Below are 16,125 nucleotides of genomic sequence, written 5' to 3'. Positions count from 1 at the left end.
AAAGAAAATTAAAGTTCCTAAAGTTTTTGCGTTGCCAAATTTATGAAATTTACTGTTTGATGACAGTCGAACATAATAAAACACCACACATTAAGACACAGATTTATTTTTTAAAATAATACAGTACATCTCTGGTTGAAAATTTTTAATTAGCCAAGAATAATATGGTCATACTACAAAGTGCAAAATAAAGCAGAAAATATTAAATAGTAATTAATCCGACATGCAATATATGAATGCGTTTTATTTTCGTCTTCACAAATGGAAATCAGATTGTGGTCAACTTTCATAATTTCATAAGTTAATTACACTCGAGCGTTAATTTACTTGCTTATGAAATATTTACTTCTGAAAATTCTAGCAGAAAAAACTTCATTTTTTGGAAGCAAATAATTTTATTTCTTTTTGATAAGTTTCAGCATATTTTTTAGTCTTTCCAATTATTAAATTATTATTTCTAAATTTTATATTACCACAATGTCTCTGCGCCATCAACAGGAAACACGTAATTAGGTAATCTCTCTTCTAAGTGCTTTCTTACCTTGTTTTGGATGAAACTTCTTATATAACCTTCAAAAAGTGTAGTAACACCACTAATTATGTAATTTAAACTCCAGTTTAAAGGGCCTAGTCCTGTCACCCATACTTTCATCCCTTTAATATCATCGATATAGAATTCTGTTAACTCTCCGTCCCGCCCAGTTTTAGAATCAACTGAAAATTCCATGTGGACTTCAAGGTATGCTAATGAACCAAAGACGTGTATTGTTGGTCCAAAATTCATAAACTTCACTGTGCCATCATAACGAAAATCTAAAACACCAGCACCTAAGTCAGCTTTCACGTGCAGGCGACCATCCTTTTCAGTTACGTAGCAATGATCAGGACGGTGTAGAGTCTTTAAACCCAGTATATAACCGTTATGCAATTTCGCCTCACCAGTTACGTTTACAAATGTTATCTTCTTACTAAATGCTATAACATTATCTTCTAGCAAATATGGATCGTACTCGTGGCCATGATCTTCAAGCATATCTTTCAGAAGTTTGTCAATGAATTCATCTCCACGTTCTACGTCTTCATCACCATACCAGGCTGAAAATATTACAGAAATTCAAATTTATAGATATATCATATTAAATATAATATAGAAATATACAGGGTGCGTCACAGATTATAGAAAAGAAAACATTGAATAACTTTTGAAAGTAAAAAAGATTTTTATTTAAAATTTATAGGATTTACACATGAGAATAAAGGAAATTAAAAGATGAGTTTCTCAAAATGTTTACCATCTGAGAAGACAAAGAAACTAAGTCTCTGCTCTAAATTCGAGACGTCCAGCTTGAGTTCGTCTGTTGGAACTGACCTTATCGCACTCGCTGTTTTCAGCTCATCTATGGTTTTTGGTTGATCTCTGTAGATTTGATCCATAACATAGCCCATAAAAATGTAAAGTCAGGCCTATGGGGGCAAACATTCTCATCGCCAAAGCAATTCGGAAAACCTTTTGGAGATGACATGATTGTCACAGAGATTTCCGAGCAAATCCAGAACGTCTCCTGTTTAATGTGGAGGAACTCTATTCTACTGAAACATGTGTCTTGAACCAATGTTCCACGCAGGCATCAAGAATGAACCTCGTTCTCAAGGAGTCGAAATAGCGTTCTAAATTCCCTATTTGAACAAATACGAACTCAAAATGCCATCAGCAAACAAACTACATCAGACTGTGACATTTTTGTGGATGAAGAGTCTTGACAACGATCAACTCTGACTTCTTGGTACCCCAAATATGGTAGTTTTGACAACTGACACTGTAGAGTCATTAGGTTAATTGGAGCTTTTCTGCTTCCAATTAACTGATGAAAAATATGCAAAATATTCTGATGAAAAATATGCAACCGCCTTCGCCGGGAATCGAACCACGGACCTCTGGAATACCGGCCCAGCGTGCAGAACCACTACACCACGAAGGCACGCTAGGAAAATAGGAGAAATACCTTATATACTCCCCTTTTTAAAGAGCGACTAGGGTTTTAGGGGACCTAGTCGCCAAATCCTGGGTGCGGAGAATCATCATCCACAACCCGTTTTAGTTCGAGAGCCACTATAAAGGCATTAGGTATTTTTTTAAAAGCAGGCAAGATGAAAAATAGCAAACGCCTTCGCCGGAAATCGAACCACGGACCTCTGGAATACCGGCCCAGCGTGCAGAACCACTACACCAGGAAGGACGCTAGGAAAGTGGAGAAATACTTTATAACATAATCATCCAATCAGAAGCTGAAGTTGATGGCTCTTTCTCCATTACTGATTTGACAGCGGTGATGATTTCGATCGTCTTTGCTGACTTTAAAGTCAAAAAGGTCAAAATTAGTCAGTTACTTCACAGTAACTTTAAAAATCAATAACGAGATCCTTAGCCCATATGTAGAAAAGGTTCCATGATGAAATTGCAGTGAAGCTTGGTGCACTACCCAAAATTTTTGTGTTTATGATTATGTTTAACAAAGATTATTGTTGAATTTATGTTTCTGTAACAAAATTATTTTAAGGTATTTTTTTTTCATTTATAATTCTGAAAGTTATGTACCTTAAATGAAACATTTGTACAAAGCTCGAAAATCATAGAATTAATTGAATTGAAGCACTTTCCGAATTACTTACTTTTCTCTAATGTTCAGTTTTAATATTACTTATTACGTCAGCTTTCATTTAAACTAATCAGTTTTTTCTAATATAATTAATAATTTATTTTTATTTAGTAGTAGTCATCTATTTGTCATTTACATTCATATTTTACTTATTATTTAATTGCACAAAATTTATTAGTTTATTTGTTCTAATTGTGTTTGTTTATTTTTCCTTAGGGTTCCAATACTTTTAAAAATTAAGCTTAATGTTTCCAAAATTCTTGTTTCAGTGTTTCAAATTTTTGTTTTGTTCTAACGACCTCAACAAATTATACCTTCCTTTCGGACACTCAGCATATACCTATCAAAATTTCACAGACTTGTTTTTATATTACACAAACTATTGTGCAGAGGTATCTACGGACTTTATTCCTCAAATATTTATCCTAGACATATAATTAAAATAGCTAGCTGTTGAAATAAGGTTTATTAATTTTTTTAAAGCAACCTTGAAACTGATGGCGAGAAAAGTTTCTTAAAAATATTATCTAATTTATCATATTGTTTTCACAGTAATTCTTGATAAGCGTCCGAATTAGTAAAATGATTAGTAAGCTTTAATTAGTACAAAACATAAAGCACATTTAAATTCATGGACATGAATTTTGCTTAAACTTTTCATCAGCTATAAGATTATTAAGAAATGCACTTTTGCTCAAAACAGAGTGACTAATTATCACTACGAATAGCTTTTTTTTTTTTTTTTTTTTTTTTTTTTTTGTAGTTGCGGCCTAGATTTGCTCCTAAGAATACTAGAATTTAAGTCCCTAACAAACTGTAAAATGGCATATAATAGGCAATTTGCACTCGAATATTTGGCTGATTCTCGCGATTAAAAATACGTAACTTTTTGTTTCAAACTGATTAAGTTACAAAGACTATTTTACCTACAGTAATTTTTACTATGACAAGGTCATATAAAATTAGATTTTATTATTAAGGAGTTTTCCTAACCTACGTTGTCGAAACTGTTCTTGTGATATTTAATACCTTATTTTCGACACTTTTGCAAATGAAAGTACACGACTAGAAAACACTTTCCAAAGTCACAAACAGTAGACATGTTTTCGGCATCCTGATCCTTCATAAAATACATCCAACCCGTTCGTCTGTGTTCAAAGCCAAGTCAAATTACCAGGATACCAGGATTACAACGGTCTTAACTATTCGGCCACCAGTGAGGTAAATAAGACAGGAATAATAGTATAACTATTTTTAAGCAAAAAATATTTCCCCAAGATAACTAATAGAAGAAAAAATGGTTTCTTAAGTTAGTAAAAGTCACCTAGGTTTTCATTCATTACTTGCGTCGAATCTCTCTTACTTAGGTCGAACTCATTACTTAGGTCAAATTACTTAGGCGCATTCAAAGCCTTTGAATATGAATACATTATTCAAAGTCTTTGCAGGCTTTAAATTCTAATTGTGTAGTAACCAAATCGAAAATAAAAAATAATATATTTTGGCATAGGTTGAAGCCTATGGTTACATATAATTAATGTGTATATTAGCCATCAATCAATATTACTGTAACCCCTATCTTAAAACTTTAGCATTGCTTAATAGTATTAGAAACTTAGTCATAAAAGGAGTTACTTATGAACTGAACTTCATTATAGAAAAGGCATGTTTATATACAGTAGTATACGTAATAGAAATTTTATTAGTGAGGAACTTTGTTCATGATTGAAGACTTTCTGATCAGATACCCAAAAAGGCAAAAAGAAAGGACAAATAGAATCAAATTAAATTTGACAACAAAATTTAAACTTATGCAAATTTTGATTGTTTTAGGTATAAAAACTTGCACTTAAGTTTTTGAAATTCGATTTAACTTCACAATTTACGGTTATATTTCCTGAAATACATTAAAAGCATTTCGGTACTAGTAAAAGTTTTTCTCTTGCAATTAAATTATATAGAGTATTACATAAGGGCACTAGGAAAAGGATATTTTCTCGGTTTCTACCGTCATATAAAATCTAATTAAGGACATGTAACATTATATTGTAAGAAATAATTAATCCATTAAACACCAAGAGCAATACGTATGTTAACTATCAGCACAAAAAGAAGAAAAATCAATATGTTGCAGGAAATTCGTTTTGCTTTAGATTATTATAAATCTTTTCTTGGTATGTTTTTCCAAACTTTTCCATACATGCTTCCAAAGCGTATGAACTGAGTAATTTCGGATTTTTCAGATTTTAGCTCTACAAAATTACGCGAGAGTTTTCTCTGGTATTAGAGTTTAAATCGATGGACTTCGGTTATAACAGTTGCTACTCTTTTTTTCTCTCAGGTAATTTTCACAAAGCTTTTAATTGTTCTGTGGGTATTTAATTGCCTTATTAAATCTTTAACCAGCAAGATGAAGCCCCTTGATACATCGTGATAAATAAAAAGTAACGATTCGTTTTCTGATGTATTTTTATCAATTTTGTGAAGATCTCTTACTCCTTCAGCAATAAATCCCCTCCAGGCAGAAATGATGTCATCCGCTCATCCCCATGTCTCGCAATGGGTCAAGGCACTCTTGGTCATTTGATCGTTGTCTTATATATAACAGTAACTCTCTCTCTCTCTGCAGTAACTCTTTCCAATAACCCATTTCCGCACAATCACTTCGAATCAATCAGTCTATAGAAGACTTCTGCTTTGTGAAAAATGTTTGTTTATCTCCTGTCTTGACTCAATGGTATCTCTTTTATGTCTGAGACTGTTTAATTTAAGAAATTTATCATCTTTAAAGAGTTTTATTTCCTTTTTTTGAACTTTTCAATATTTTCTACAGTTTGTAACAACACATTACATTTGCATCAAATGCGTAGCCATATTTTTGAGTCACCTAAAATGCATATTTATATATACATGTAAGATAAAATTATAGGAATCAGAATTATAATATAACTATAAACATTAATTCTTCCTCTTTATTCTAAAATCGTAATAACTTCTCTGCATTGCGTCAATTCTAGATCATTCTATGGCCCGCGCAGCTCTGATGACGTAATAATTGTAAACCAAAACTTTTCTCTTCGCGTGCTTCCATCTTTATCACGAAACGTTTGCAATACTTTCTTTACACTATCTCGACCATTTAAAGTAGCTTTTCCTGTCATAGACCTCAAGCCTTGATCTTTTTTTGACAGCTCTTCCTTCAGCATGGCAAGATTTTGTTGCATTGCATTTTCTTGCCTCCATAACTCATTTCGTTCACTTTGAAGAGCATCCTTCTTTTCTTCATTTCATAAAAGCTTTTATTTTGGTTATCAATGCTTTCGCGGTGATTTTCTAATTCTTTGGTTCGCTCCTCTATTTTTGCTTCCAAATTCTTTTTCTTTTCAGTATCTTTTGTGAAATCGTCTTGCAAACGCTCTATCTGTTCTCTTTTATCTCGAATGGCTTTTTGTAGAGACTTCAACTCCTTTTGGATCCACTTATCTCTTTCAGCTTTTGATGTAAACTGTCTACCTCTCCCTTGTTTAGCGTATAACTCTGTACGCTTTTGTTCTTTTAAACTTAATTCTCTAGTGCATTCCTCTTCCCTCTTTTTTGTGCTTCATATCGAGGACGAATATCTTCCAGCTGTGACAATTTCACAGCAATGGTTTCTTTTAATCTCTCTAATTCCCGTTCAGCTCTTTTCCGTGAACTATCATCGCCTTCAACTTCATCACACAGATCTTTAATAGTTAATTCTAAACGAGTTTTCGCTTTAAATGACGATGACTGCTCTTGAGATAGAGCTTCCTTTTCTTCTCTATATGACTGAAGTTTACTTTTTATATCTCTGAAATCTTTACTGAGTTTCTTTATTTGGTCTGCAGCTCGCTGTGCACTTTCTCTAAGCTTCTCTGTGACTGAACTACTAGTCTCTCTCCTAGTATCAAGTTCCTCTAACTTCTTACTAGCATCCTTTAACTCATGGTCATAGATGGTATATTCTAGAGACCTTCGCATTTTATCCCCCTTCTGATACTCTTTCAATTCTTCTTTCTCTTCTTCTAAAGTTTTTAGCCTCTCCTCAATGTATTTGAGGAGATCTTCAATTTTTTCTATCCTACCGACTTAATTGGCATAATAAAAGCAAAGGAAAGACGGAACACTGTAGAGGCGTGATTAGACCCATATTGAAGAAGAATTTGATTGCGTAGTATGCTAGTAATGGTAACTTGGTAATATCTAAAGAACTTGGCAGTCGAGGCAGTTTTAATTCCATTTTTATTTGCAACTGATGTTTGTGGCCACAATCACTTTGGCACTCTAGTCGTGCCTTTCCACAGAAGATTTACATTTTTAATATTGTTGAGATAGAAAGTAAGCCAGCGAAATTACATCTTAGCACAGTAGAGAGCAAAAGCTGAAGTGCGTAGCTATGGAAGATGGAAGCACGCGAAGAGAAAAGTTTTGGTTTATAATTATTACGTCATCAGAGCTGCGCGGGCCATAGAATGATCTAGAAACGAAGCAATGCAGAGAAGTTATTACGATTTTAGAATAAAGAGAAAGAATTAATGTTTATAGTTATATTATAATTCTGATTCCTATAATTTTATCTTACATACATATATAAGGCGTTCATAAAAATACTTCTCCGATATATGAGTCCCTAGCAGCCTATCCGCTCAACCAATCGAAATTAAATTTCAGATATTGTTATTTAAAGGAATGCGCTCGAAGTTGTGATGATTTAAAACAATAGGGGTCTCACGGTCATGGTTGAAGGAGAAAAATTTCAAAGTCTTCGAATTGCAACACTCTCTTTTCTACTGCTCAAATCAATCAGCGCAATGAAAAATCATAAATGGTTTTGGAATTACACACGTATGTCGAAAATTGCCGGCGTAAAACATTTGCAAAGAAGAGCATTGTAAAGAACTAATAACAACTCATGAGAAGAGAGGGGAAAATTTTTTCATTGTAATTAAAAGTTTTCAACATGTTCTCCTTTGCAGACGGTTAAGCATTACATACGAGAGGAATGTGTAATACTTCACGTTTTTTGGTATCTCTCAAGTCTAACAAATCTCGTGGATTTGATGTGTACACTTTATATTTCAGATAATCCCAGAACCAGATATCCATCGCAATGAGAATGGGAGATCACGGTGGCCACGAAACCGTAAAATTACGGGAGATGACTCTATATTGAAATATTGTAGTGTTATCATTGGTCCTTTACAATGCTTTGGTTTGTAAATATGTTATGCTAGTTATTTTCCTCCAACTTGTATTGTTTGAACACCATTTGTGGTTTTCAATGCGCTGAACAATTTGCGCAGGAAAAAGTAGGTGCTGTTATTCTTAAATTTCGAAATTTTTTCACTGTAACCTTAACCGTGAAAGCTCTATTGTTTTGAAGCATCACAATCTCGAACGCATACCTTCAAATAACACTATCTGAAATTTCTTATTCGGTTGGTTGAGCGGATAGGCTGCTAAGGATTAAAGCATCGGAGAAGTTTTCTTATGACCACCCTGTATATATATAGCTCAGAAACTGAAGAATGTTTAATCAATGAACATTATTAATGTAACTCAAAATGCTGCTAAATAAATTAATTGAAAAATATATAGAATTAACACTAATCAATTATCTTAAATAACAATAAAGTTAAACAATAAACAACGGAAACACACAGTCATTAGTGTTAACTATCCAACAGGAAGGTACAAATTAAAGTAAACTGGAGCAAAAAACTTGAAAAGCAAAACTGAAATAAAAGTAAATTAATACAAAAATAAAAGACATTGTATTGGAATATTTATCTTATTAGCTTTTTAGTTGTTTTCGTTTTGCAAAATTTCATTTAAAAATTCATTTGTGGTCATTGCATTTTAACCTTTACCTTTTACTCTGGTTTCCAAAGATGCTTCTATTTTGCTGGTACTTGGCACCATATTTTGTTCCCCTCTTTTGGTTTTACTCATTGTTTCATTTCTTTCTTAAATCTCAACTGAAACTTTATTTTTAGAAATTTAAGTTTACCTTTGCTTTTAAATATTTTCACTTTGGCATTACAAATTACTAATTTTTAAAATTTAAAAGGAAATAATTTTCTTCCTCTTGTTTTCAAATTTTGGCATATTTGTCTTATTTGTATATTACGTACATATTTTCAATAGCAAGCTATATATTGATGATTGCCTTTTAAAATTTCGTAAATTTTAAATACTTTAAACTTTGAATTGATACATTCTCCTTTAATTCCTTTTAGTTTAAATTTAAAGAAATTTTTTGATTATTTTATTTTCCATTTCTTCCAGAATTAAGTTTCACGTACAGCAACGTGGCCCTTTTGATAATTCTTTCAGAAGCTTCTTAACAAAGACCAAGGAATTAATCAGCTATTACTTATTAATAGTTATTTTATATTTAATGATTATTATTTCTTTTTGAATTAATTTACTTTTATTTATTTCAGTTTTGTTTTCAAGTTTTTACTCACTCATTTTAATTTGTTCCTTTCTGTTAGATAGTTTGTCACCATTGGTTGATATTAATTCTATATATTTTATCTCTTTCTGATATTTGAAATAAAAAGCACAGTTAAAATTAGCTAAAGCTTTAAAGTACATTTGATGCAGCTAATCCCAAAGTTTACAAGTACCACCACGTAAAAGCAATTACACTAAACGAAAGCAGTCAAATTTACGCGAAAATAACCTACTAAAAATACTACAAAATTAAAAAAAAAAAAAACTATACAACAAAATCAAATTTGGTCCGCTTAAAAAAACCTAAACATTTTAAATACAGAGAAATTATATACAAAAAGTAGAAATAAATGATCAGTTCAGTTAGTTCGAGATTTCAGACAGATCTTATCAAGGGAAAAGTGCCTGAAATCTCCAATTAAGCTAATGACATAGCCACGTTTCGTCGAACTAAACCATTGAGACTGAAAACGGTAATCCATTTATAAAATAATTAAATTAATTCATCTTATTATAGTGATGTCTCAATTGTTTTGTCCCTTTTCCTGACTTGCCTGTATATAAAATATAAAATTGAACAAAAAGATCAAACTTATAAACTAATACAAGAAAATAATTTTTGCAATCAAAAAATTATTAACATCATCTAAATGTTGAAAGAAAAGCCCTATACAACGTAGCCTGGGACGATATGTATACAAGTATAAATATAAAGTAAAAGTCAGTTCAAAATTCAAATCCTAATGCAAATAAACTAGTTTAAAACCTAATGCAATTCAAACAACGCTGAAAGCAGCAACAAGTGGAGGTAATTATGCAAAAAAAAATTAAATAAATAATAGGTTTAAAATTTATTCCTTATTTAGTTCGGAATAAACATATGCAAAAACCAAAAAATCAAAATACCAGAAGCACACTGGCAAACTGAAAGAAGGGGGGCACAATATGTCAAAACCAAAAATGAAACCAGAAATTTCCATCTTCCACTGCATCGTCATCGGGAGTTGGTGCAACAAAAGAAGTAAATAAATCTGCCTGTTTCTGAACCCAAAGAGGCTTAAATTAAAGTTTAATTAATTAATTAATTAATTTTTCATAGAATATTAAAGTTTTAAACTATAATTTGTGCCTTTGTTGTTTCAGAAACAGGCTGATTTATTTACTTCTTTCATCGCACCCGCCTTCTGATGACGGTGCAGTGGAAGATGTAAATTTTTTATTTCATTTTTGGTCCTTACATATTCTGCCCCTTTTTCTTGTAGTTTATAAGTGTGCTTCTGATATTTTGGCTTTTACATATGTTTATTCCGAATTGAATATGGAGTGAATTTTAAATGCATTATTTATTTTAATTTATTTTGTATTTATTTTGTATTTTATATAGAGAGAGAGTTTAGAAAATTTTGCATTTTTATATATATAAGAGTTTAGAAAATTCAAAATTAAGATTATTAATTATTAAATTTGCGCAGTACGTTGAGAAATAAATTAAATAATCAAGACATAATAACCAAACATTTACAGCTACTTGATTGTTGCTTTTTTATAATTTATTTAACGCTTTAATCGACGTGTTACGTGTTATTACTTACCTTGAACTTGAAGTGCAGAGGAAAAAAGGCAAGCAGAAATTATATAGATTATGTTCTGGTTAAAGCTTCTCATTTTTGTGTCAGAATCCCTGTTTCGATAAACACAGGTTAAAAAAATCGTAAATCAGTCAACATATACATAATTATGCATCGAATTACTTCTGCATAAAATTGTTTCATAAAAATATACTTTGAAAATCAAATAAATTTTATTTAATAAGAACAAGATAAAATTTAGCATGATTATGTAATAAAAGTGAATCAGATAGAAATCGGAATGTGACTTTATTCGTGAAGTATTCGTTAATTTAAAAGTATGGTGAATGCTCTTTATTAAATTAGGAAAGCGTGATTTCGAAAAAAGGAGGGAAACTTGTATATCGTGTACCTACTTCAGGTACGGTTATACAAACTGAGCGTCTCCCTCCATTCTTCCCCTACCATGAAACTCTTGAGAGGAATTTCGGTTTGCCGCATATTTTGAGTGTTCCCGTGATGCACAGACACTATACATTTACTTCGAACCCGGAACTTTCGGTACGGAAACTTTGATAATTTTCTGTTAGTTTAGATCTGGCAAGTATCGTGTGATTCGTACGCATGAGCAGTGCATTTTGTTAAGTTTGAAGTCTTAATAAAAATGTTTGTTTAAGTCTTCTTCTGAGTTTGTAGTTACTTTACCAAGACGGGACATTAAATGGCATGTCGGACTCATACTGAACCAAGTTTAATTAAGTAAGACTCATACTGAACCAAGTTTAATTAAGTGTATAATAAGTCATGTACACGGCCATCTAGCTGGCTTCGACAGCAAAGAAGATAACCAAAACTTTAACTGAATTTCATAAATTTCGGAGCTTCTCATTTTACGAGTTCTGCCTTTAGAAGTAGTCCTGTATATGCTATTCCTTTTAATTTGCATTTAACCAAAACTTAACTGAATTTCATAAATTTCGGAGCTTCTCATTTTACGAGTTCTGCCTTTAGAAGTAGTCCTGTATATGCTATTCCTTTTAATTTGCATTTAACCAAAACTTAACTGAATTTCATAAATTTCGGAGCTTCTCATTTTACGAGTTCTGCCTTTAGAAGTAGTCCTGTATATGCTATTCCTTTTAATTTGCATTTAACCAAAACTTAACTGAATTTCATAAATTTCGGAGCTTCTCATTTTACGAGTTCTGCCTTTAGAAGTAGTCCTGTATATGCTATTCCTTTTAATTTGCATTTAACCAAAACTTTAACTGAATTTCATAAATTTCGGAGCTGCTCAGTTTACGAGTTCTGCCTTTAGAAGTAGTCCTGTATATGCTATTCCTTTTAATTTGCATTTAACCAAAACTTTAACTGAATTTCATAAATTTCGGAGCTGCTCAGTTTACGAGTTCTGCCTTTAGAAGTAGTCCTGTATATGCTATTCCTTTTAATTTGCATTTAACCAAAACTTAACTGAATTTCATAAATTTCGTAGCTGCTCAGTTTACGAGTTCTGCCTTTAGAAGTAGTCCTGTATATGCTATTCCTTTTAATTTGCATTTAACCAAAACTTTAACTGAATTTCATAAATTTCGGAGCTGCTCAGTTTACGAGTTCTGCCTTTAGAAGTAGTCCTGTATATGCTATTCCTTTTAATTTGAATTTAAGCTATACAACTAGTTCTTTCATTACATGCCTAAGCAAAAGAACTTATACTTCTATTACACGTCTAAACAGAACATCATATTTAATTTCTTTTAAGTAAAAGCGTCTTATTAAAGAATATAAAAGTACACTGCTTTCATAATTAACAACACGAACTTCCTGTTTAGTTCTACACTAAACTAGCAAATTAAACTAGCAAACTAGCTAACCTAGCTTCAGGAAGCTGTTAGAAACCATTGCATGAATGCATTACACCTTGATTACAGGACCTGTAAAATGCATCGTCATGCTTGATACGCCAAGGAACATATTAAAAGCTTGGTTTTCTAATGGTAATATAAACTATATCCAAAACTCTAAAAGACAATCTATGAATTATCAATCTGTCTTGTAAGTACCATAGAAAGAGGGAAGGATGCAAAGGACCATTTTACTAACTCAAATAAAGTTTAACAATCAACACCAACTCGTGCTTACAGAAGCCAACACTTATGGGTTAAATTAAAGATAATGAATGAACTAAAACTAATGAAAATCTGTAGAGCCTAACGGCTTCACAATTTAACTAACGCTCAAGCTGGTTTTGACCTACAAGAATAACTCAATACGGCAGAATACTAATCGCAAGAGAAACAAATTTAACAACGTGGCCTTCAAGCAGGCAGAACACACTCTGATTCTATCCTCTAAAATCTTCCTTCAAATAGTCTCTCCTTTCTACCTAATTTGAATACCACGCGAGCTATAAATTTACATTGCGGAAGGGAAAGAGAAATGGGATAGATAGGAAATGATAGTAACGTAATATAGCTGGTTAGTAATTTACTGCAAGAATATAGAGATTATTAATATTTCGAAGATGAAACCTTTTGCAGCAGGCAAAAACAGAGAGTGAGTAAAAATTTAAGTATCTGTTCTGCTTTCATGAATGTGAATTGGATTTTATTTGATTAGTCATTTGGTCACTCTCTTCTCTCATCTTAAACATATGTAAATTGTTACACAAAGATCTTGGCTTAGGCGAAATTAATCCATGGAACCGTTAGCGTCAGCTTTCGTAAACAAAGAATGAAGCTGCATACATCCACAAGGAAGTATATAGATACATACGTAAAGTTTAATATTTCATCATAACTTTGAAAAACACTTTTCAAAACCCGCTAGTGTAATCTAATCTTCATTTATTCACAGGTGTTCCCGCAGTACACGAAATTGTAAGCAACTTTATTTGAATATACAGATACATTATGCATCATTAATTTAATCTGTGCAGCGAACTTATCTGGATTTGTACTGGATAAACTGTTTCCTCATTTAGTAATAGAAAATTGCTTCGTGTGAATCATTCAGATAATTTTGAAACACGTATCTGCAACTTATCTGTTTTCTTGACAATGGTAATAATTTTATAAATAAAAATAATGTCTACTTAAATGTTGAAGAAGATATGTACTGAATTTACCTGAAAGTTTCTGCATTTGTTAACACGCTGAGTGAAACCGCAGTGAAACGCTGACTGAAACGCAAGAAAACAGGAAAAATTATTAACTAATTATCATTAATAAATTATATTAAAATTGCAAATCGCAGCACCTTGTATATGCACTCCAAAACATTTTTGCCTGCACTTTGTAACAAACACTATGTAAAATTATTTTCTTCATGCTGTATCTTGAAAACATTAACATTTTTAAAGAGTAAGAATAGGAAATTTCTTCAGGTAATACCTAACTAACAATGCAGAATATTTACTTTTACATTTACTTCAGTTATTGTTTCTTTGACTTTTCTAGTCATGTAAATTGAAATTATTTCTAGTCTTATATCAACATTCAATAAGGTTATTTTTGCGTGGAACTTACTTATTTTTACTTAATTTTGCTTACATATTTACTTTTGCTTTATCTTCAGTCGCTCTATGACTTGTGCATTTATCCAAAAACCTCCCTTTTCTTACTTTGAAAACCATTAGCTATTTTAAAACAAAAAAAAATCGTTTATTAGTTTTTTGGCTTAGATTTTTTTATTAATAAGCTATAAAAAATGCAAACAGAAAATTATCAGTTTCTATTAAATAAGTATAGTTATTATTCTTAAACTGTCTTCAGTAATAGAAAACTGTCTTTAATATTCTGACTTTTAATGAGGTTTTTCTTTTTCTGGATATTATTACTGTCTAAAGTTTTGATATAAATACCGGATAAAAGGTATCTTACTTAGTTATGAGATTTAATTTTACATCAAAAGTAAGATACTCTGTTTTAGTAAAAACATGAATTCATAAAATTTTATTTTCAAATAGCTGATAAATGGATGATTTTTATAGATAATAATATTCAAAACGTAAGTAAATAAATAAATAAAGCTTCTTACCTGCCACGCTTAAAGAGAAAGCTCAGGTGTGGGCTGCAGAAATAATCATTGTTATCATGTATCTTCCCCTTTCAGCGCTTAAATTCTTGAAGCGTGAGAACAGTAGAAGACGGTAAGCAGATGTTTTAAGCTATTTATTATGCTGTGGCGTAAGAGTTTTCTTGCCAAAATGCGATATTAGCAAATTATATTTTATAAACATTTTACTGAAAGAATAAAACCAACGTTCTTGTTAAAGAATCCTTCACGTTCGGAGATTTGATTAAGTTGCAATGCATGAAACGTAGTTTTAATGAGTCAAAGTATTCATTATCTGTTCTTTTAAAAAAACTGCATTAACTCCACATCTGAGGTTCTATGATTTTTTTTTAATTCGTAAAACATCCATTTTAAATACCAGTTTCTGTGAAATCATTTCCCCCCCAAATATATGAATGATTACTAGTGTTTACGCATGTTACGTAACACTACATAACAACGGTATGTATGCAAATTTTTGTGATTAAGAAATGCTACACTAACATTTCCCTAACGGATATGAGAGTAGGTCTGTTTTGGAAGGATAGTCCAGAAATGTATGCCTTAGAGAAAATATACTCATGTTCAAAATTATCTTTACATACATGAGACGATGGATTGTTCAGAAACTGGGGACTATAATTTTATGAATTTTGTGGAATGATATATAACATCATGACACATAAATACGAAAGAAAAAAATTAAAAGCACTGCATATAATGTAAAACTGTATCTTGAAGTAGTAAAATTGATTATAATAGTTTACAAGGAGATTTTAGAAAAAAAAAGTTAAAAAGTAAGGCTTTTGAATATATGGAATGTGATCTCCTCTGACTTATACACACAGATCACAATATGCAATAACGTACACACATGTCACATCAATATGCAATAATGTAATTAACCACAGCTTGGAGAATGAAGTTCTACTCATCCAGCAATGCGGTCTTCAACGCGTTTACATCTCTAGGAGTCTCTGGGTAATTGCTTTTACAGGGAAGTCCCGTTAGTCCTCTATCTGGTTAAGATAAAGAGATTTTGCTGACCGTGGTATTCGCTCAGTATTCTCCCTTTCGAGGAATTTGTGGACGAGATTTGTTGTATGTGCACGATCATTATCATTCATAAATAAAAAGTTAGATCCAGAAGCACTTCTGAAAATCTTACACAGATTTCTAAGACCTGGTCTCAATATTTCTGTCTGGTCACAGATTAGCGTTGAAAAACGTTGAAGGAGGTAAATCCATCGAACATTATTCCTCCCCATGCCATCATATCTGCATTACTGAAGCGTAACACGTTCCACAATGATCGAAGGAAGGTTTCGCATTCTTGACTCCCTCCAGACATAAAAACGTTTAGA

At 31.8% G+C, this 16,125-nt stretch overlaps 2 protein-coding genes across 9 annotated transcripts in view; both read right to left on the bottom strand.

Annotated features, from left to right (window-relative positions):
• LOC118183296 (uncharacterized) overlaps positions 1-16,125 on the bottom strand; it is a 69,761-nt gene that overhangs the window by 38,890 nt on the left and 14,746 nt on the right. The window lies entirely within an intron of this gene.
• On the bottom strand, positions 131-14,841 carry LOC118183291 (mite allergen Lep d 7-like). Of its 8 annotated transcripts, XM_085809257.1 has the most exons (5): positions 14,744-14,763; positions 14,257-14,342; positions 13,833-13,886; positions 10,730-10,818; positions 131-1,095 (listed from the first exon to the last, which is right to left on the bottom strand). In XM_085809257.1, the coding sequence occupies exons 2-5, from the start codon at positions 14,337-14,339 to the stop codon at positions 470-472; spliced, it is 852 nt and encodes a 283-aa protein (XP_085665383.1). In that variant the 5' UTR covers positions 14,340-14,342; positions 14,744-14,763; the 3' UTR covers positions 131-469. The 8 variants fall into 8 exon arrangements, with proteins under 8 accessions (XP_085665383.1, XP_085665384.1, XP_035208661.1 ...); XM_085809258.1 differs by lacking the exon at positions 14,257-14,342 and having other exon boundaries at positions 14,744-14,841; XM_035352770.2 differs by lacking the exon at positions 13,833-13,886 and having other exon boundaries at positions 14,744-14,765.

The sequence above is a fragment of the Stegodyphus dumicola genome, chromosome X2 (genome assembly GCF_044657685.1).
Source record: "Stegodyphus dumicola isolate Sdum_Otavi_A_Nest chromosome X2, ASM4465768v1".
Lineage (NCBI taxonomy): Eukaryota > Metazoa > Arthropoda > Arachnida > Araneae > Eresidae > Stegodyphus > Stegodyphus dumicola.
Note: the sequence above shows the minus strand (reverse complement) of the source record. Positions and strands in the feature narration are given on the sequence as shown.